Genomic DNA, 22,937 nt, shown 5'->3' with positions numbered 1-22,937 from the left:
GGACCACAAAGCACTGAACTTTCATTAGGATGTAAAAGCCATTTTGAAAAACAATCGCCACTGTATGTCAAGTTATTTGACTCCTCAATGCAACATGCAACTCAATGAAATATAATTTGAGTAGTGTTGTGTTGGTATGTATCATGATTATGACTCCAAGAAAAATGTATCTAGTACATTCTAGAGGTTTTGTGGAGGACGCTGTAAAACAAAGTTTGAAGTAAACAATAATAAAATACAAAAATAAAAAACCAGGGTTTTTTTTCTCCAAATTCCTGGTTTAATAAGGACTTGTTTATTTTGAGGAAAAAAGGTCCCAAACATCAGGCTGTTCACAAAAATAACCCACAGTATCAACTTTAGAAAACAAATCTTAAGACTATAACACTAATTATTTTTCTAGAGGATGCATTTGACATGCCAACTCTCATTCACAAAAATACATTGTTACATTTGTGTTGAACTGCCCCACACAGCACACTAATGTGGGGGTGTAACACACATACTTCTAACTCAAAGCTGCTTTCAGAAGCTACTCAACTAAATGAGATTGCCTTTGCAGTTAGGGAAGCAACTACTGAACTTATGTATGAATGAAAAGAACTGTACTCCCTGCATAACAAGAGATTATTTTGGAGACAGTTGATAAAAACCATACATCCTTTTTATTGTTAAGTCATAAAGAGGTATCAAAATTAAAAGCAAAAATTACAGGGTAAGACTTAACAAAACTACTAGGAGCGTCAAAGGAAGTGAAAATGGGACTAGGCGCGGGGCAATATGAATTAATGAACATGGGAAGGACAAGGATGGGGAGAACAGTGAGCATGTGCTGAAGATACTAGGGGAGAGGATCTGGTGAAAAATTTGATCTTAGACAAGCGCCTAGGTAAAGAAATAATGGGATAAGATTTCTAAACCCCACTATGTGCTTAAGAGTCATCCTCGCCATTGGCGCTGTCTCTGTCATCCTCTCCTTCCTCAGCCTCTTTTTCATCATCCTTGATCAACTCCAGCTGTGAGAAACAGACACAAATAGGATGGAGTTAGAGGCACTCCATGTGTCCCTGAGCCCCCCTCCACCACCTTTTTCTTTCCTTTCCCGTGGTTTTCACCTGGTCATCCCCCCGATCTTCATTATCATCATCATCCAGTAGGTCCCCCTCCTCAGCAGAGTCATCTGCACCCCCCTCAGACTCCATCTTCACATTAGTCTCATCTTTCTTCACGGAGCTGCTGCTCTGCTCCTCTTCTGACTTATCGTTCTTCATCTCTACTGGGGATGAGAAGGACAAGTCTGTCTAGGGGCAGTAATGTCCACAGGATGTAGACAATCCCCACTAAGGATCACAGAACTGCAGCACAAATCTAAATCCTCCCACACAAATACCCTTCCCAATTCACACTCCCCAAGTTTCATATTACATTGCTTTATATTCCACTATTCCAACATATACTTTAAAGTGCCTTACGTAACTAACCCAACTATATACCCAACAAGCAGAAAACCCATTTACCTGCTTGTTTGCTCTGTTCCTTTTCAATTTTTTCCAGGTTTTCCAGGAGAGAATCCACTTTTTGTTTTATCTGGGTCAACTCCTTCTTAATGGCCTGAAGGTCATCTCCTTTCACTTTAACATAAACAAAATAATGGATTAAAATCAAATGTACAGAAGATATGAGTTAGCAAATACACTGGCACTAGACTACATCAGGAGCACCCTCAGGGAGAAACAGAGCCAGTACAGATTTCCCTGTAATAAAGGCCCTTGGTTCTACTATAAAGCTTATAATTACTTACTGTAATTTTTTTTTTAAAGTATCTTTTAGACTTGGGTTATCGCTACATTGCCCAGTTCTGAGTGCAGTGACTATTCACAGGTATGATCACAGTGAACTCCTGGCCTCATGCAATCCTCCCACCACAGCCTAGATCCCCAGGGTCTTAGCCTCCCCCTAAGCATCTGGGGCTACAGGCGTAAGTCACTGCATCAGACCTTCTGTTGTTTTACTGCCTTCCATATTTCCAGTTACAGGAGTTCAATACAGAAAAGTTTAAAAATCAATATATTGAACACTATCTGAATTTTAGTTTTTAAATAACCCACAAAAAAACCCTCAGAAACTTAACACACACCTCAACTAAATAAAGTCAAATGACATCTTTCAAATCACCTAGCTGTTGCAGTCTAGAATTGGCCACTCAGTCACAATCTCGTCTCCTCCATTATTTTGGATTTTTAAAATTATTTTTCTTGAGATGGAGTTCGCTCTTATCACCCAGGCTGGAATGCAATGGCACAATCTCGGCTCACTGCAACCTCTGCCTCCTAGGTAAAAGCGATTCTCCTGCCTCAGCCTCCCAATTAGCTAGGATAACATGCATGCACCACCATCCCCGGCTAATTTTTTGTATTTTCAGTAGAGATGGGGTTCCTCCATGTTGGACAGGCTGGTCTCGAACTCCCGACCTCAGGTGATCCGCCTGCTGGGCCTCCCAAAGTGGTGGGATTACAGGCATGAGCCACCACACAGCTGGCCTCTTCCATTATTTTGAATACACAAAGTCATGTGGCACAACAATATTTTAACTGCATTAGCTTCCCTATTTCAAAACACAAGAGATACCAAAACCACAAAATGAAATAATACATACACTTTCCAGACTTAGAAGATCCCCGCTGTCCACTCTTAGAATTGAAGCCACTTTTGCCCCTTCGTGAGGTGTTTCCTGATACACGCTGACGTTTCGAGGGCACTACAGCCCGAGCAATAGGAGGAGGAGGAGGTACACGTGCTGGGTAACTGTACATCCTATTGGATAAAAGGAAAATGGAATTCATTCAAACCTAACATTATCTCAGCACAATTCAACATACCTCATGATAAATAATAAACGAATATTGTCTCTCAGTCATTTCTTTTTATTAAATTTCATTAAGAAGGCCAGCAAAAATCTCCATAGTGGGGTTTAGAAATCTTATCCTATTATTTCTTTACCTAGGCATATAAAATAGTTTTAATATTGCAGCCACTTTTCCTTAAGAAAATCATACATATCAAATTATATGGTTGGCTGGCCTTTAGCACTGGATATAAATGGTTTCTCTGTACTAGTGGAAGTATTAACAGGGCATTTATTATAATGAATAGCCTTTGTTTGGATCTTATTCTTTTCATATATACATTACAAAAAACAATTCAAATACTCTTAAAAAGGTTCCAATTAAAAGGGTATGTAAACAGTGGTATTTAGCATTAGCAAAATCTGATTCTTTTCACCCACAGAAGCACAAAAATTATTACAACTAGTGATAAAAGGTTGAACCACATAAAATTTCAGATCTATAAAATCAGGGCAATTTCATGTTACTGGGAATCATAGCAAAATGTGTTGGCTGGGTATAAATACTACTGATATAAAATATCTCATATAAAAACAGGTAGTATTATTTCTAACTAAATTTACACTTAATTCCAACAGGGCAGAGACCACTGTCTATCTTGTTCACTATTTACCTGTGTCTAAATTCACTGGCCAGTACACACTTAGCACTCAAATAAATACTGGTTGCTCAACTAACTGATGTTTCTATTAGCAATCTTAATTTCAGGCCAGGCGCGGTGGCTCCAGCCTGTAATCCCAGCACTTTGGGAGGCCCAGGCGGGCGGATCACGAGGTCAGGAGATCGAGACCATCCTGGCTAACACAGTGAAACCCCGTCTCTACTAAAAAATACAAAAAACTAGCTGGGCGAGGTGGCAGGCACCTGTAGTCCCAGCTACTCGGGAGGCTGAGGCAGGAGAATAGTGTGAACCCAGGGGGCGGAACTTGCAGTGAGCTGAGATCCGGCCACTGCACTCCAGCCTGGGTAACAGAGCGAGACTCCGTCTCAAAAAAAAAAAAAAAAAAAGAAATCTTAATTTCAAATGTCTTATAATAATAAATTTAGTATCCCAGTGATTGATAAAGATACTCCAAAGCAGTAGCTTGGTACACTAACATTTGTAAAGAGAAAATTCAAAACAGAACAAATACTTCTTACATGGACATCAGTTCTAAACTTTATACATTCCACATTGTCATTTCCATTGTGGCAACATATGAAAAAGTCCTTTAATTCTACAAGCTTTTTAAAAACGCAACTAACTTAATGCAAAGGCCCAGGTACTCTATAAAAATACACCTACCAACTGCTCTGCCTAACTCCAAAGATTTCTTAAAAAATAAATGTGATGTAATCAAGAACTTTAAAAATTTTATTAATCATCTTTGTCATGATACTCCCTCTTACACATATACAATGGTGGCAAGTTATTCTGAGTTGTAGTATCTCCAATCTTCCTGTAGTGAAAACATTTACAAGATCTCATTGCTAATTCTCTCCCCTGTTAACCTAAAGTGTTTTCCACACTAGATCAACAAAGTAATGTTTAATCTTGTCCCAAGAGTGGCTATGGACAGGAACATTTTCCTAAATTAAAAAAGAGCAAGGAAAGCTGAGGTGGGAAGACTGGTTGAGCCCAGAAGATGAGAGAATACCATGACTGCACCACTGCACTTGAACCTGGGGAACAGAGCAACACTGTCTCAAAAGAAAAAAAAAAAAAAGTTGGCATTTCCCCTAAGTATGGTTAATCTGTTAGTTTCATCCATTCATGGGAATTAACGCAAAAAAAAAAAACAAAAAACTAACTTTTTATTATCACTACTACTTTCCCATTTTGTCAAACTTTTGCTCTTTTTGACCAAAATATTTCAAAGTATTATACAGAAACTATAAAATATCAGTGTTCAGAAACTGATACCCTTTGTGTGAGATAACACTTGCACAAATTGCATAATAACAATTTCTGGAGGTAAATCAAAATGAGTTATCCGTATCCATGAGCATTAAACTGAGCTTAAGCCCCAGTCCAATGGATATATCTAATCTACCTCCTAAGCCACTAACCTTCACCGGCACCTGCATCTAAACCAACGAGCTGGCTACCTAGTTCCCTACTGTCACTGGAATTTCCTTTTAAAACCTACTATTTCATCTGACCATAACCAAAATGAAGCAAGTAATACAATTTTGTTTTGAATCTATGTAACAGTCCCATGAACACAATCAGGAGTCAAATTCTCTACTTTTCTGAAGAAAAATATTTCACACTATTTCAGCCAGTAGGGCTTAAAGGGCTTTTAGTTACACAGAATGCTGCTCAGGCAGAAATGGACTCTCATTCACATTTGAGGAAGTAGTCCTTGCCTCGAAAAATGTTGAGGGTAAGTGTGAAAATACAAAAAAAAAATACATAGTGTGACAACCTTTAAGTTAAAAGGGATATATATTAAGAAGCTCAGTATGACTACTTCAAGCACCAGCTAAAAATTAACTAGAAATTCTCACTGAGAAAGCTATAAAATAGGCAACAATAGCTGCTGATTATTTACTGATTAAGCCTAGGCTGTTTAAAATCTTTTACCAGGGGAAAAAGAATTAACTCTAGGAGAATTATAACTGTACCCATAATCAAACTCGATGGTTAAGTGTTGGTATAAAATCAAGTCAGATTAAAAGTAATTAACTACCTCTTCAAAGAAATTAAAACACTCTAGAGACATTAATTACCTGAACAGATTAAGACAAAACACAGCCGGGCGCGGTGGCTCAAGCCTGTAATCCCAGCAATTTGGGAGGCCGAGATGGGCGGATCACGAGGTCAGGAGATCGAGACCATCCTGGCTAACACTGTGAAACACCGTCTCTACTAAAAAATACAAAAAAACTAGCCGGGCGAGGTGGCGGGCGCCTGTAGTCCCAGCTACTTGGGAGGCTGGTGGAGCTTCCAGTGAGCTGAGATCTGTGACTCCAGCCTGGGCAACAGAGCGAACTCCACCTCAAAAAACAAAACAAAACAAAAAAGACAAAACACACCAGCCAGGCATGGAAACTCATGCCTGTAACCCCAACATTTTGGGAGGTGGAGGCAGGCAGATCATGAGGCCAGGAGTTCAAGAAACGCCTGAACAACATGGTGAAATCCCATCTCTACTAAAAATACCAAAATTAGCTGGGCATGCTGGCACACACCTGTAATTCCAGCTACTCAGGAGGGCTCAGGCAGGAGAACTGCTTGAACCCAGAAGGCAGAGGTTGCAGTAAGCTGAGATCATGTCATTGCACTCCAGCCTCAGTGACAGAGCAAGACTCCGTCTTTTAAAAAAAGAAGAAAGAAAAAAAAAGACAAAACACACCAGCTGGATGCAGTGGCACACCTGTAATCTCAGCTACTCAGGAGGCTTGAACAGAGGAAGGAAGCAGCGGGGGTTGCAGAGAGCCACTGTGCTCCAGCCTGGGAGACAGAGTAAAAGCTTTTATCTCCCCTACCACAAAAAAAAGACAAAGAATGTCTACCCCAATCTCCAAATGTAAAAGCATTACAAGACACGTACTAAGAAAAGGTTTTCAAAGGGAAGATTCTTAAATCGAAATTCTGACTGTAAGACATTAGCTGCAACACAGTGACATTTCCTGGGCCTCAAAAACCTGACTAATAAGACATGTCAACACTATACCAGAGTAGAAAAAATTAGAAGTTAATCTATTAATAAAGCTATCATTTGGTGCATGGACTTACTTAATGGACCACAGCTGGTTCTCATCTTAAAAATGTCAACAGATTTTGCCAGACAGGGTGGCTCACACCTGTAATCCCAGCACTTTGGGAGGCTAAGGTGGGCTGCTCATTTGAGGCCAGGTGATGGAGACAGGCCTGACCAACATGGTGAAACCCAGTGTCTACTAAAAAATACAAAAACAGCCAGGTGTGGTGGCACACTCCTGTAATCTCAGGTACTGAGGGGGCTGAGGGACAAGAATCGCTTGAACCTAAGAGGTGGAGGTCGTATGTCAAGATCGCACCACTGCACTCCAGCATGGATCACAGGGTAAGACTCTGTCTCAAAACAAAAATTAAGAGAACCAAAGAAGCCGTTTTTATGAACTACCAATTGATGATAGACATCTTGCCTCAAACTCTTAACTGTGTGGATAAAAAGAAAAACCGATATGAAAGTTTAATATAGGTTTACATTACAATTTAAATAACAATATGTCAAACTGTGACCAAGAATAAAATCTATTCATAATGTAGTTGGAATTCTTGCTTTTGTGCTTAAAAATAGAATCAACCAGCAAAATTTCTGTACCTTGTGTTTTATTTCTAAACTGAAATAGATGATTTCTAATGTTATTTGCAAGTACTTCACCACAAACATCTGTCTTGGTTAGTCTAGCACCAGTTTACCCAGATACTATCAACTGCAAGCACCACTCATTTAAAATATAAAATGATTAAATTGTAAACCAGTATCTCATTTGCTCACCACTGGAGCTATACAAGGTATTCACCACATGGGGAAACTAACATAATTTTTAAAGAAAATATAATTCTGGTAATTAAGGGGGAAAAAATGGAAACAGGTTGTTACCACATTGTTGGGTTAGCCTTGTCCAAAGATCACTGATATGGGTTGGGGAACACCACATACATCCCTACTACCAAGAATAGGTAGCAATAGCTCCTATATTGAGCCAATGGCATCAATCAATAATTGGTTCTGTAATATTCTATCAGAAAGAATTACAGATATTAGTATTTAGGGATATTTTTGCAAATTCTAAGTCATTTGACTGAAAATGGCTCCATTGACTGACAACTTGGAAACAGAGAAGAAAAAATACATTAAATGTACATACTTATTTTAAGAGGAATAAAATTTGACATCTTAAAATATGCAAGATAGCATATTAAGGGAAAAAGTGATTTCATTAGGAAACTATCTTAACACAAAACCAGACAATTTGAAAATGCACCTGAAAACTTTCTGAGTCAAAAAGAATCTAGTCTGTAACATGCAGGTTGCTTGAGTCCTAGATCAATCCTCAATTCAGAAACTTGACTGGATTGAAAACTGTTTTAAGAAAGGGGGAAAAAAAAATCCCTGGCTTTTCTTCTGTATATGGCCTCAGCCTCCCAAGTAGCTTGGATTACAGGTACACGAAAATTACCAAAACAAGCCAAACTAGGTTTTGTAATTTTTGTAGAGATGGAGTTTCACCATGTTATTAGCCATGCTGGTCGTGAACTCCACCAGTCTCAACCTCCCAAAGTGCTGCAATTACAGGCATGAGCCACCGTGCGCAGTACCAAAGAATTTTAACATTATTCATTTGTCATGATATTCAACAATACACATACTCCCATATGTCAGTGTCGATGTTCACCAAAGATAAAATTTTAAACCAACAGTGTGGTGCAATTTTTATTTTTTAAACAACTGAAATTGAGGCTAGGCATAGTAGTTCATGCCTTTAACCCTAGCACTTTCGGAGGCAGAGGCAGACGGATTGCCTGAGGTCAGGAGTTAAAGAGACCAGCCTGGTCAACATGGTGAAACCCAGTTTCTACTAAAATACAAAAAATCAGCAGGGTGTGTGGCACGCACCTATAGTCCCAGCTACTCAGGGGGCTGAGGCACGAGAACTGCTTGAACCTGGGAGGCAGAGGTTGCAGTGAGCTGAGATCGCACCACTGCATTCCAGCCTGGGAGACAAAGCGACACTCTGTCTCCAAAAAAAAACTGAAATTGAGTCGCATGCAGTGGCTCTGTGTAATCCCAGCACTTTGGAAGGCCAAGGCAGGCAGACTGCTTGAGCCCAGGAGATCAAGACCAGCCTGTGAGACAAAGAAAAAAAATTGCATTGGCTCATGCCTGTAATCCCAGCACTTTGGGAGGCCGAGGTGGGCCAATCATGAGGTCAGGAGTTCAACACCAGCCTGGCCAACATGGTGAAACCCCATCTCTACAAAAATACAAAAATTAGAGCTGGGTATGGTGGCGTGTGCCTGTAATCACAGCTGCTTGGGAGGCGGAGGCAGGAGAATCACTTGAACCCAGGAGGCGGAGGCTGCAGCGAGCCAAGACCATGCCACTGCACTCCAGCCTGGCGACAGAGCGAAGCATTTACAAGGAAGGGAGGAAGGGAGGGAGGGAAGAAAAGGAAGAAAAGGAAGAGAAGGAAGGAAGGAAGGAGGGAGGGAGGGAAGGAAGGAGGGAGGGAAGGAAGGAAAAGAAAAAGAAAAAAAATAAAAAGAAAAAAATTAAGTATTTTTAAAATAAAGCTGAAATTACATAACAGTATTTTGAAGAACATGAGCCCATTGATTCCTTTATTCTCATTCCTTTATTCTCATTTTATCAAGATAGAAGAGTAAAATACAATAAAATAAATTACAAAAATAAAATACAATAAAATAAAATACAAAAAAATCCTTACAATAAAATTGTTTTCAAGGAACAGATATGATTGCTAGGGAACAGAGTGAAGGAAAAGTGGTTGAAGACAAAGGTGTATTTCAGAGAATTGGGAACTATTTCTATCTTGGTTATAGTGATGGTTTTATGACTATGCATTTTGTAAATCAAATCTGATGCAGGAATTATACACCAAAAGGGTGATTTTTATTGTATGTTTTCTATGCTGACTCCAATTTCTACCTTTCCATTCACCTGAAATACCTGTGTGAGATTTCTGCCTTTACCAGTACCTACCTTTGTCAAAGGTCACCAATGACACCGCTAATTCAAAAAGACATTTTCTAAATTCTCCCACTACTCGAACTATTAATGACATGTGACAGAGCTCGTTTGCCTTTCTACTCTTTTGACATATGTTCATACAGCTTCCAAGATACTTCATGCTTCTATGTTTTGTCCTATTTTTCATTTTGGCATTTTCAATCTCCTTTGCTCATTTTTTCCTTATCACCACATTCTTTAAAGGTCACAGTACCCCCAGAATCTCTTTTCTGTTTCCACTCATCTAGTATTGTGGTTTTATAAACTCTAAGCAGATGACTCCCTTAGAACCATATAAACAACTGCTTAATCTCTCTCCAAATGGATCAACTTTAACATGTCCACAACTGATCTATGATATTTGCTCCTCACCTTAGCTCCTCCCAATCACTATCACTGTAAATTCCATAATTTCAGTTGTCCGACAAAAACACTGGCTACAACTCTGATTCCTCTCTCAGGCCTCACAACACAAGCAAATTTCTCAGCATCACCTTCAAAATCCAACTGCTTTTCAACACTCCCATTGCCGTTTCTGTGGTCCCACCAAAAATCACTGCTTCTCTGATGGATAAATCTAACAGCCACCCATTATCTTTCTTTTTTTTTTTTTTTTTTTTTTTTTTTTTTTGAGACGGAGTCTCGCTCTGCCGCCCAGGCTGGAGTGCAGTGGCCGGATCTCAGCTCACTGCAAGCTCCGCCTCCCGGGTTCACGCCATTCTCCTGCCTCAGCCTCCCGAGTAGCTGGAACTACAGGCGCCGCCACCTCGCCTGGCTAGTTTTTTGTATTTTTAAAGTAGAGAACCGTGTCAGCCAGGATGGTCTCGATCTCTGACCTCTGATCCGCCCGTCTCGGCCTCCCAAAGTGCTGGGATTACAGGCTTGAGCCACCGCACCCGGCCGCCACCCATTATCTTTCTCAATAAGAGTGATCTTGTTAAAATATGAGTAAGACCCTCCCATTCTCTTCACAAAGCGTCTAATAGCTTCCCATCTCATTCAAAGTGAAAGCTAAAGACATTATGCCTTATGCCACCACGCCCAGCTAATTTTTTGTATTTTTGGTAGAAATGCGGTTTCACCATGTTAGCGAGGCTGGTCTCGAACTCCTGACCCTCAGGTGATCCACCTGCCTCGGCCTCTCAAAGTGCTAGGATTACAGACGTGAGCCACCGCTTTCGCTCCCGGCCTCTATTTCTTATTATAGTACTCCTGCTATATACAATGCGTCACAGCAGGATCATAACAAATAATTGTTGAGTAAATAAATGAAGTTCCCAACTGCTTCTAGGAAATAGTCCATAAATCACACAATCAACAATGTGTAACAAACCAAACCCTATCTATGTAATAGCTGAAAAGCCAGAGGATTGCTGTTTTGATTTTCTAGCTTGATAAGGACCAAGGGAGAGGATTTCCCAATGAAAATCAGATAAAAGTTGAATATCATACTTTACAAAAAAATTGAATATATTTTCAAGGTTTTTTGTTTTTGTTTTTAAATCAGCTGTTGGCCAGGCCCAGTGACTAATACCAGGAGTTTGAGACCAGCCTGGGCAACATGGTGAAACCCCATCTCTACTAAAAATACAAAAAAAAAAAAAGTCAAGTGTGGTGGTGCACCTGTATTCCAGGAACTCAGGATGATCCTTTGAAACTGGGAGGTAAAGGGGGCAGTGTCAGATGTTGTATTCAGAGTCTTGTTTCCAGAATATATAACAAATCCTATACAAAAATCAGCAAAGCATCTGAATACATTTGTGGAAGAGTAAACAAATGGCTGGGCCAGGAGCAGTGGCTCACACCTGTAATCCGAGCACTTTGGGAGGCCAAGGCAGGCAGATCACAAGGTCAGGAGATTGAGACCATCCTGGCTAACACGGTGAAACCGCGTCTCTACTTAAAAATACAAAAAAATCAGCCAGGCGTGGTGGTGTGTGCCTGTAGTCTCAGCTATTCAGGAGGCTGAGGCAGGAGAATGGTGTGAACTCAGAAGACAGAGCTTGAGATGGCGCCACTGCACTCCAGCTTGGGTGACAGAGGAAGACTCGGTTTCAAAAAAACAAGGGGGGGAGCTGGAAAGCACATGAAAAGACATCCAATATTTTTGAAGAAAATGCAATTAAATTCTGACTGAGATACCACTACACTCTAGAACGGATAAAAGCAAGAGACAGATATGAATGTAAGCGGAGGAACTGGAACCTTCCACATGACTGATGAGAATATAAAAGGGTACAGCCACTTTTGGTAAACAGTTTGGCTGTTGGTCAGGCTGACCATATAATCATCATACAACCCAGCACTTCTCCTAGGTATACATACTTAAAAGAAATGAAAACACATGACCATACAAAAATTTGCATACCAATCTCCATAGCAGATTTTTTTTTTTTTGGGAGACGGAGTCTCGCTCTATCGCCCAGGCTGGAGTGCAGTGGCATAATCTCAGCTCACTGCAAGCTCTGCCTCCCAGGTTCATGCCATTCTCCTGCCTCAGCCTCACCAGTAGCTGGGACTACAGGCGCCTGCCACAAGGCCTGGCTAATTTTTTGTGTTTTTAGTAGAGAGGGGGTTTCACCGTGTTAGCCAGGATGGTCTCGACCTCCTGACCTCATGATGTGTCCTGTCCCGGGCCTCCCAAAGTGCTGGGATTACAGGCGGGAGCCACTATGCCTGGCCACAGCGGCATTTTCAAAGATGTACCAAAAAACTCAAATGTCCATCAACTGACTAAAGAATAACAAAATGGAGTAACCATAAAGGGAAAGGAAGTACTGATACATGGTACAACATGGATGAACCATGAAAATATTCTAAGAGGACAAAGCCAGTCACAAGACATATATTGTACAATTCCACTTATATGAATGCCCCAAATAGGCAAATCCGTACAGAAATAATTTGTAGTGTGATAGAATGTTCTAAAATTAGATCATGTTCCTAACTGCACAACTCTGAATTTACTAAAGTGAACTGTATACTTTAAATGGATGAATCTTCTGGTATATGAATTAAATCTCAGTAACACTAATTAAGGAAAGAAAAAGCAACACCAGCTGGGCATGATGGCTCACGCCTGTAATCCCAGCACTCTGGGAGGCTGAGGCAGCCGGATCTCTAGGTCAGGTGTTCGAGACCAGCCCGGCCAACCAAACACCCCGTCTCTACTAAAGACCCGGGAGTGGTGGTGTGTGCCTGTCATCCCAGCTACTCAGGAAGCTGAGGCAGGAGAATTGCTTGAACCCAGGAGGCAGAGGTTGCAGTGAGCTGAGATCGCGCCACTGCACTCCAGTCTGGGCAACAGGGTGAGACTCCATCTCAAAAAGAAAAGCAACAACAAGGAGGCTAACAAAATCTACCTGAAGAATGCCCTCAAGAAGATTTGTAAACAGCAGTATTGGGTAAAAATTTAATCAGACCACCACTCAACTCAGTCATACAGCAGATTGATTCAGACCCAAATTCCTCTCCTACAAAGAAGTATCTCCCACCTACTCAACAAGTCCAGGACACAATAAGAAACTAATCTAAAAGGAATACTAAGAAATAAACATTTTATCAAAATTTAAGTCCAGCCAGATGCCAGGGCTCACGCCTATAATCCTAGCACTTTTTGGAGGCCAAGGTGGACACATCGTTTGAGCTCAGGAGTTCAAGATCAGCCCGGGCAACACAGCGAAACCTAATCTCTACTAAAAATACAAAAATTAGCCAGCCATGGTGGCATGTGCCTATAGTCCCAGCTACTCAGGAGGCTGAGGTAGGAGAATTGTTTGAACCCGGGAGGCAGAGGTTGCAGTGAGCTGTGATGTGCCACTGCACTTGAGCCTGGGCAACAGAGCCAGATCATGTCTCAAAAAACAAAAAAGTCTAATAACTGATTTATGCCAAAAGTGTATACTAATCTATGTCACCATCTAAAATCCTTCTGGCACCTATATGTATGACACACAGGTTCCCAAAACAAAGATTTAACTAATAGTGTAGCTATGAGCAAATCCAAAACTTTCAAGCCCAGAGTGCCCTCTCCACCTAAAATGACATGTCTCAGAGTCATCTGTTAGCTTTTCAAAGTAGCCTAGAAGTCTCCTACTCTCTGAAACACACGCCTTTCAATGCAGAAAGTCCCCAGTTTTCAAAATTCAAATAACGTATTTTGGCACTCTCTCCTTTCATAAATATAAATATAAACAAACCCATCTCTCAGGTATGGTGTTACTCAAAAACATCAGCTTTTGACTATTATTTTCCTACAAGCATCTACTTTCATACCTTTAGTCCAACCAACCACATCAAGACATATTCTATGTTATGTCATACTACTGTTGTGTCTACTACTACTTCAAAAATTCTCCCAACCTCCTCTTCTCCATTCCAACATTTACAATGTTAACACATCTTTTTTCCTCCAGCCACAGGGCTGTTTCTAAAATATCATCTATAGGACACAATCCCAGAACATGTTATACAAAGCCTTTACAACTAACATTCTTTACAATTTTGTTTTTACAGCTGGCTGCTCCCCAAACGCATTAGGGCCCCTCACAAATCTTTGTTATAAGTGTCATCTTTGACCTGTGAGTTCTTGAAGATTTGTCTATTTCTATTGCACTGACATATTAATATATTTAGCTATGGAATAATAACAGCACTCTGAAAACCTGTAATGAAAGAATTTCATACTCCAGTTACTTATATACTGTATTACTAGTCATGTACCATATACAAAATGAGTTAAGCTGAAAAAGTCCTCAGAAAGACCATTGAACTAAACCAGTCTTTTTGAACCAGGCTTCTTGTTCACCAGGTGTGCACCATGTCTCCGCTATCATAATAAAGCCTGTTATCAAACCTGCCAATTTATTGGCATTTTCTATTTCATGTAGCCCAAAGTTCTCCAAATAAGAATGAAAGACGCCAGGAGCAATGGCTCACATCTGTAATCCCAGCACTTTGGGAGGCCAAGGCAGATCACCTGAGGTCAGGAGTTCGAAACCAGTCTGGCCAACATGGTGAAACCCCATCTCTACTAAAAATAGAAAAAAAAAATAATAATAATAATAATTAGCCAGGCATGGTGGCAGGCACCTGTAGCCCCAGCTAATTGGGAGGCTGATGCAGGAGAATCACTTGAAACTGGGAGGTGGAGGCTGCAGTGGGCCAAGATCCAGCCACTGTACTCCGGCCTGGGCAATAGCGCAAGACTCTGTCTCAAAAAAAAGAAAAAAAAAGAGATGAGAAGAAAAGAGCTGACAGTAAATCAGTCTCCATGAAGGCTAGCAATATGTCCCACAATGACTGAGAGTTCTTTTAATTCTAAAAGGTGTCCATCCTCAGGCGCAGGAGTTACACCTTTTGAGGCTGGTAGCACCAGAGTTTCATTTATGTCTTTAACTGGCAAGTATCCTGGTGTAGGGTCCACGAGATATGACAAAAAAGAATGACTGTCCATAAGTCAGTGATGTATCCTTTTTCAACTGAAATGTCACTCACATACCATAAAATTCAACATTTAAAAGGGTGCTGCTCTGTGGTTTTTATTAGTTCTGCAATATCACCACTATCTAATTTGAGAACAATTTCATAGGTGATCAATTATAAGGGAAAGTGGTGCTGCAATTTACTACATCTGAAGAAAATATATCTAGTTTTTATCTATAGTTTTAGTATGAAAATACAGTAGTATTTGTGGCACAAATCGGAACACATATATATCAAGCCTTTTATGAGAATTTTTTAAAGAATAGTGCCAGGTTTGGCCAGGCACAGTGGCTCACACCTGTAATCCCAGCACTTTGGGAGGCCAAGGTGAGTGGATCATGAAGACAGGTCAGGAGTTCGAGATCAGTCTGGCCAACATAGTAAAACCCCATCTCTACTAATAATACAAAAAATTAGCCAGGTGTGATGGTGTGCACCTGTAATCCCAGCTACTCGGGAGGCTGAGGCAGTAGAATCGCGAGAACCCGGGAGGCGGAGGTTGCAGTGAACCGAGATCGCACCACTGCATTCTAGCCCAGGCGACAGCATGAGACTCCGTTTCAGAAACAAAAAAAAAGCATAGTGCCAGGGTAGCTGTTGACGAACGTCAATTTCATGTACATGCCAGATCTATTTTTAGATATATTTTTAGAGTACTTCCCAATCTTGCTTAAAAGATCTATTTTTAGAGTACTTCCCAATCTTACTTTAAGACTCCTCAGTAACTATCGCTTTGAATACTTGTGCATTCCCAACATCGTGATAAAAATTCACTTTTATGCCAGGCGCTGTGGCTCAAGCCTGTAATCCCAGCACTTTGGGAGGCCGAGACGGGCGGATCACGAGGTCAGGAGATCGAGACCATCCTGGCTAACACAGTGAAACTCCGTCTCTACTAAAAAATACAAAAACCTAGCCGGTCGAGGTGGCAGGCGCCTCTAGTCCCAGCTACTCGGGAGGCTGAGGCAGGAGAATGGCGTAAACCCGGGAGGCGGAGCTTGCAGTGAGCTGAGATCCGGCCACTGCACTCCAGCCTGGGCGACAGAGCGAGGCTCCGTCTCAAAAAAAAACAAAAACAAAAAAACAAAAAAACAAATTCACTTTTATTACAACACTTTTCACAAAACAAAACCAGTGCCTTCAAATGAGTAATATTAAAAGAGGGTGGGGTGCAGTGGTTCACACGTGTCATCTCAGCACTTTGCGTGGCCAAGGCAGGAAGATCTCTTGAGCCCAGGCGGGTGGACCACCTGAGGTCAAGAGGTCAAGACCAGCCTGGCCAACGTGGAGCAACAGTCTCCACTGAAAAGACAAAAATCAGTTGAAAATACAAAAATTAGTTGTGTGTAGAGGTGCACACCTATAATCCCAGCTACCTGGGAGACTGAAGCAGGAGAATCACTTGAACCCAGGAGGAGGCAGAGGTTGCAGAAAGCCGAGATCAACCCACTGCACTCCAGCCTAAGTGCCAGAGTACGGCTCCATCTCAAAAAAAAAAAAAAGGAAGAAAGAAAACCTCCTGGACACTGATTTTTACTCCCATTTGAGTAGGAAGACCCAGAGCTTTCAAACACCTCTGAGCCAATTTCCCATCTTCTTTTATTAAACAATTTAACATAGTCAATGCAGTATCACTATGTTACCATTTAGAATAAACCTCTAAACCTTATGAAGATGAATCTTCAGAATGACTTCTGAGAAGATATTAATACCATTTTTCTAAGTTGTTATACCAGGTTATACCCAACCTATTTCTCAGGTCCAAACTGACCTAATGTTTTCCAAACCAGCAAATAACTCCTGTATCTGCCCCTCTCCCCACTAACCAAACACTCCTCCTCCTTTCACCTTCATTAACATCTATCCTATAAGACATGGACTCAATTCTCCAACCCAACTTGAGTAAGTTCCCTTCATGTGGACACCTCCTAAAATTCATTTTCCCGACAAAGATCTCAGTACTATAAAAGTCAGCTCTTTCCCAGCTATTACCTAGTTGCTCCACTAGTTACCAGTTATCATTATCTACTAGCTGACATTAGAACAAAGTTAGACGTTAAAAGCTGACATTAGAACAAAATAAGACATTACTTTTCATTGACACTCAATAGAACTCAATAGAACAAAAGAAGACATTACTTTTCACTGACACACAATATGCAGCAATATATCAACAGTAACTACTAGCATCAGCTGGGGCAAAAATAATTGCGGTTTTGCTTTTTACCGTTCAAAGAAATGTCAAAACCGGAATTACGTTTGCTCCAACCTAATATATTTTTGTCTATTGAAAAACTGAAGAGGTCACCAATTTAAGACCCAATGGCATTGGTAAGAAATGTGAAGACATTTCTGCAAACATGTGATTTCTTTAGATTCCCTGCAGTATGTATCTCATTTTCTCAACTAATGTTTTCCAAAGTCCCCAAATTTTCAAAAACATTCTTATTCACAATGTGCCTTGCCAAGAAAAGAGTTCTTAACGTGAACTGTTTAATGAGAAGACTGCCACCGTATACTGCTAAAACTTGATACACTCATAATTTAAAACATCAACTGACAGTCCATGACATCCCTGAAATTATACCCACAAAGTGTGAGTTTATTAAATTGGTCTGAATTGAGCTATGACAAAGAAATAGGATAATAATACACAGAAATACAACCACTTCCGTACTCTTTGCAACAATGATTCTCAACTCTGACTGGACAAAAGAATGCACAGAAAGCACTGAAAAATATTCTAGTACTTAAGAAAGTCTGCAAAAGACCAGTTATTTAAGAATCCCTACAGGAGAAGTTGGCATGAGTATGTTTTAAATGTGGTCAAGCAATTACCATGTGCAGGAAGGATAAAGGGCAGATGCTTTAGACAAACTCACTGAGTTTCAGTGCCTTCAAGACACCTGACCAATAACCCATTTATGCCTAGTGTTCCATTACTGGAATGCTAAGCTTGTTGGAGTTATTTATACCCTACTGCGTTAGGTCTGCATTATCAAGGCCTGATTGCAAAAATTCAAAAAACTGCAATCTCAGGAATAAATGTGTTTAGTTCATTAGTAAAGAAAAGTCCTGATTTATTTTCAACTGGAAGTTCTGCATTGATTCTTATTTTATTTTTTGAGACCGAGTCTCACTCTGTCACCTAGGCTGGAGTGCAGTGGCGCGATCTCAGCTCACTGAAACCTCCATCTCCCGGGATCAAGCGATTCTCCTGCATCATCCTCCTGAGTAGCTGGGACTATAGGTGCACGCTACCACGCCCAGCTAATTTTTTATTTTTTAGTAGAGACAGGGTTCCACCATATTGGCCAGGCTGGTCTTGAGCTCCTGACGCCGTGATCCACCAGCCTTGGCCTCACAACGTGCTGGGATTACAGGTGTGACCCACCATGCCCGGCCAATTTTTAAGAATTTCAAAAATTTCAACAAAAATAAAAATGAAGAATTATAAAACTCCTTAGTTTTCAAAATGTTCACACATAACTGTAAAAATCTGAGGAAATGGCCGGGCACAGTGGCTCACACTTGTAATCCCAGCACTTTGGGAGGCCAAGGTGAGTTAATCACCTGAGTTCAGTAGATCGAGACAGCCTGGTCAACATGGTAAAACCCAGTCTCTACTAAAAATACAAAAATTAGCTGGGAGTGGTGGTGCATGCCTGTAACCCCAGCTACTTGGGAGGCTGAGGCAGGAGAATAGCTTGAACCGAGGAGGCGGACGTTGCAGTGAGCCAAAATCACGCCACTTCACTCCAGCCTGGGTGACAAGAGCAAGAGTCCATCTTCAAAAAAAAACAACAACAACAATCTGAGGAAACCGCTAATGTCAAATAAAAAAAAAAAACATTTTGATGATGCATTAAGTATGCTCAACCGCACCATCTTAATAGGGCATTCAAGGCCCTTTACAATCTGGATTTAAATTCTTTTTCAGGCCTTACTCTTCTGGCCTTTTAATGACTACCTGCCATATTCTATGACGTTATTTCTCAAACAGAAAGTGTATACTTTCATGTCTGACATTTTCAGTGTATACTCTATGGTATTTAACAGCTGACTTGATTCCTCTACACAACTCCCATGCATGACTGATTAACTCAGTTCAAACGTTAAGCATTTGTCAATCAGTAATTTTTACTCCAAAATCAGAGACAGAATTGTTATATACAGCAATAACATTAAAATACTAATGATTAGAATACTGGTATTCTAAGACAAATAGTAGTACTATGCTTCATATAAAGTAATGCGCTTTATATATTGCATTTTTAAAGTGTATTGCATATAATAGTTTGCTCCATATACTTACATATACTGCATGAGTTTAAACACGACAAGCCAAGTAAGTCTAACATTTACTTCATGTTAACTGAGACTGATATCAGATTGTCAATGTGGTAACACTCAAGCACATCATTCTATTTCCTGTTTAGTATTTGCTATCATCAGTTCTAAATCTATTACCCAAAGCCACCCATAACCCAGTCCCTAGTCACCACACTCAGCGAATTCTTTTGTATTTTTAGTAGAAACAGGCATTATGAAATAATGCATTAAAATCATTATCACCCTACCTAATAATCTACTTAAGGTTATTTTTTTCTTTTGGAGGAAAGGGAGTATTTTGGAAACATCTTTGATGTTCATCACCACAAACTAGAAAAACAAAATGGTTCTCATTAATAGCTGTTTAGCAAAGGCAAAACACTTTTAACATACCTATCATAATAGTCCCGTTGAAAGTCATAGTCCAAGTCAAAAGAGGAGCTGAAAAATAAATACCGAAAAGGGTTAATTTGGAAACATTGCTACTAATTCACAACATCAGGTGAGGGGAGAACCATGCCAAATAAACCACAACAGATAGATCAACAAGATTAGCACTGAATGATCCCCAATCATTCATACAATAAATCACTCAATTCCAATCACCTTAGACCACTGGAAATGTAGTGGTCAAATTGGTAATTCAGGTTAAAATTCACTAAGATTTCCACATACGACATAGTTAAACTGAACACTGAAAAACAGAATGGTAAACTAAACATTCTTATACCACACTTCTTCCCTCTCTTACTCTCTGGTGTCTTAGAAGCTCAACGATCCTGTAGAAGTATTTCAGACTATGCTATAAATATCAAACTACTCCTAAACATCAATAGCAAAAACCTCAGGGATTTTTAATTCTCTAGTAATTTTCTCTAGGGCAAAAGAGAGACATATTAACACAAAAATAATGAAACCTTATTTATACACAGATAAAACACAGTACACTTAACCCTCCCCACATCCAGAAAACAGATAGAGAAGATGCCCACTGATGGACACAATGCAGTTATAAATAATAAAGTTTCCGGACCTGAGTAGAGGGGACGGAGAAGGGTGTTCTGTTACTGACCCGTACATCTCCGCTGCAGATCGTTTCACACCTGCTTTTCCTCGGTTCACTTTTGGCTCTGCAGCCAGGTTAATATCTGAAAAACAAAAGCAAAAATTTTAGTGACAACTTTGTATCCAGGTAAAACAAACTACAAAGTTAATTTTTTTATTTTTGAGACATAGTTTCGCTTTGTCGCCCAGGCTGGAGTGCAATGGTGCCATCTAGGCTCACGGAAACCTCCACTGCCCGGTTCAAGGGATTCTCCTGCCTCAGCCTCAAGAGTAACTATGACTACAAGCGGGCACCACCATGCCCAGCAAATACAAAGTTTAGAAAATCACAGACATAAAAATTAGAAAATATGAAACAAAACAACTCATCTTTCCTATTTTTTTTTATTTTATTTAAGAGAGGGTCTCACTGTCATACAAGCTGGAGTGCAGTGATGCAATAATGGCTCAATACAGCCTAGACCTCCAAAGCTTGGGTGATCCTCCCATCCAAGTAGCAGGCACCACCAAGGCTGGCTAATTTTTCTGTTTTTCTTTTTCTTTTTTTTTTTTTGAGATGGAGTCTCGCTCTGTCGCCCAAACTGGAGTGCAGTAGCCGGATCTCAGCTCACTGCAAGCTCCGCCTTTCAGGTTCACGCCATTCTCCTGCCTCAGCCTCCCGAGTAGCTGGGACTACAGGCGCCCGCCACCTCGCCCGGCTAGTTTTTTGTATTTTTTAGTAGAGACGGGGTTTCACCGGGTTAGCCAGGATGGTCTCGATCTCCTGACCTTGTGATCCGCCCATCTCAGCCTCCCAAAGTGCTGGGATTACAGGCTTGAGCCACCGCGCCCGGCCAATTTTTCTGTTTTTCATAGGGACGAACTCTTGGGGTCAAGTGATCTGCCTTGACCTCCCAAAGTGCTGGAATTACAGGTGTGAGCTACCATGCTGAGCTTCATCTCTCCTTTTAATATTAAAAAGGCTCATAAATTTTTACAAGGCTAAGACTTCATCTTCTATGTATTTGCACTCTGTTCTGTACCACTAAAGTGTTCCTGAGACATAACATTAAGTCTGTCTTTGGTACTCTCCACCCTCAGATCCCACTTTAACTCAACTCTCCCCATTCAAGGCACTGACTGTTCACTCAGTAACTATCAATGGTTACCTTTCCAAGAATGGTTCAGTTCATTCCGAATTATTACAAATATATTAAAATATACGCCAATCCACAAAACAATATAGTGCAGTGTGACACCCTCAAATCATCCTCAAAGGCAACTTCAGATTTCCCTTATAAGTAAGGATTAGCTGTACTGCATGTAAAACATCCGGGGTTAACAACTGCTTTCTGAATAATTCATAAGTTGCTTAAATAACCTTTACATATATCAAAAAAATTAAAAAGCAAAGGGAAACAACCCTAGTTTTCAAATACAATTTGTAACACGTAAGCCCAGCTACCTACCCTGCCACCCATGACCTTCCAAACAAGAATTCATCTTCTCCTTGTTCTAAAAACCCCATGTCAGAAAGCCAATTCAGTTTTTTAACTTCCCAGTCGTGCTAAAGCACTCAGTCAACAATACCTCCATTTTCATATATACTGCTTTAAAATTAGTCTCATTTTAATACACACATGCCCCAAAATATACAAATTCCATATATATATATATATTTTTAGACGGAGTCTTGCCCTGTTGCCCATGCTGGAGTGCAATCACGGCTCCCGGGTTCAAACAATTCTCCTGCCTCAATGGCTTGGATTACCGGCGCCCACCACCACGGCCTGCTGATTTTTTGTATTCTTAGTAGAGACGGCTTTTCCCGGTGTTAGCCAGGATGGTCTCCATCTCCTGACCTCATGACCAGCACAACTACGCCTCCCAAGATGCTGGGATTACAGGCATCAGCCACTGCACCTCGCCAAACGTGCATATCTTAAACTTAATCCTTTATATCTTACCTTTTTATACAAAAGCAGCTCATCAAATGAACAACTGAAAACCGCCTGAGGCCAGGTACAGGGGCTCACGCCTGTAATCCCAGCACTTTGGGAGGCAGAGGCGGGAGAATCACCTGAGGTCAAGAGGTGAAGACCAGCTCGGCCAACATGGTTAAACCTCGTATCTACCAAAAAATACAAAAATTAGCCAGGTGTGGTGGTGCACTCCTGTAGTACCAGCTACTCGGGAGGCTGAAACAGGACAATCGCTTCAACCTGGGAGGCTGAGGTTGCAATGAGTCAAGACTGCACCACTGCACTCAAGCCTAGGCGACAGAACTAGACTGTCTCAAAAAAAAAAAAAAAAATTGAATGTACTGTCTATTTGCTGAACACCATTACATGAATAACCTTCAGGTTTTGGTATGTTAACCTCATTTACAATTCTGACTTTGAAACCATATAGTGTTTTAAAACTAAAGATAGAATTTCTGAAAATG

The 22,937-nt window shown here is 40.6% G+C and overlaps 1 protein-coding gene across 16 annotated transcripts in view; it reads right to left on the bottom strand.

The window, feature by feature from the left end:
• Window positions 1–257: 257 nt before the first annotated feature.
• The window catches only part of HNRNPC (heterogeneous nuclear ribonucleoprotein C), a 62,275-nt gene continuing 39,595 nt past the window's right edge, over window positions 258–22,937 (bottom strand). For 7 of the 16 annotated variants that reach the window (XM_050796563.1, XM_050796564.1, XM_050796565.1 and 4 more), the window contains 6 exons: window positions 20,481–20,595; window positions 19,841–19,888; window positions 2,657–2,814; window positions 1,518–1,631; window positions 1,116–1,276; window positions 258–1,016 (listed from right to left, as the gene is read on the bottom strand). In XM_050796563.1, the coding sequence (XP_050652520.1) occupies window positions 933–1,016; window positions 1,116–1,276; window positions 1,518–1,631; window positions 2,657–2,814; window positions 19,841–19,888; window positions 20,481–20,595 (680 nt within the window). In that variant the 3' untranslated portion in view covers window positions 258–932. The remainder of the gene's footprint in view (window positions 1,017–1,115; window positions 1,277–1,517; window positions 1,632–2,656; window positions 2,815–19,840; window positions 19,889–20,480; window positions 20,596–22,937) is intronic. The other 9 variants (XM_050796572.1, XM_050796574.1, XM_050796573.1 and 6 more) reach the window with 3 other exon arrangements.

The sequence above is a fragment of the Macaca thibetana genome, chromosome 7 (assembly GCF_024542745.1).
Source record: "Macaca thibetana thibetana isolate TM-01 chromosome 7, ASM2454274v1, whole genome shotgun sequence".
Lineage (NCBI taxonomy): Eukaryota > Metazoa > Chordata > Mammalia > Primates > Cercopithecidae > Macaca > Macaca thibetana.
Note: the sequence above shows the minus strand (reverse complement) of the source record. Positions and strands in the feature narration are given on the sequence as shown.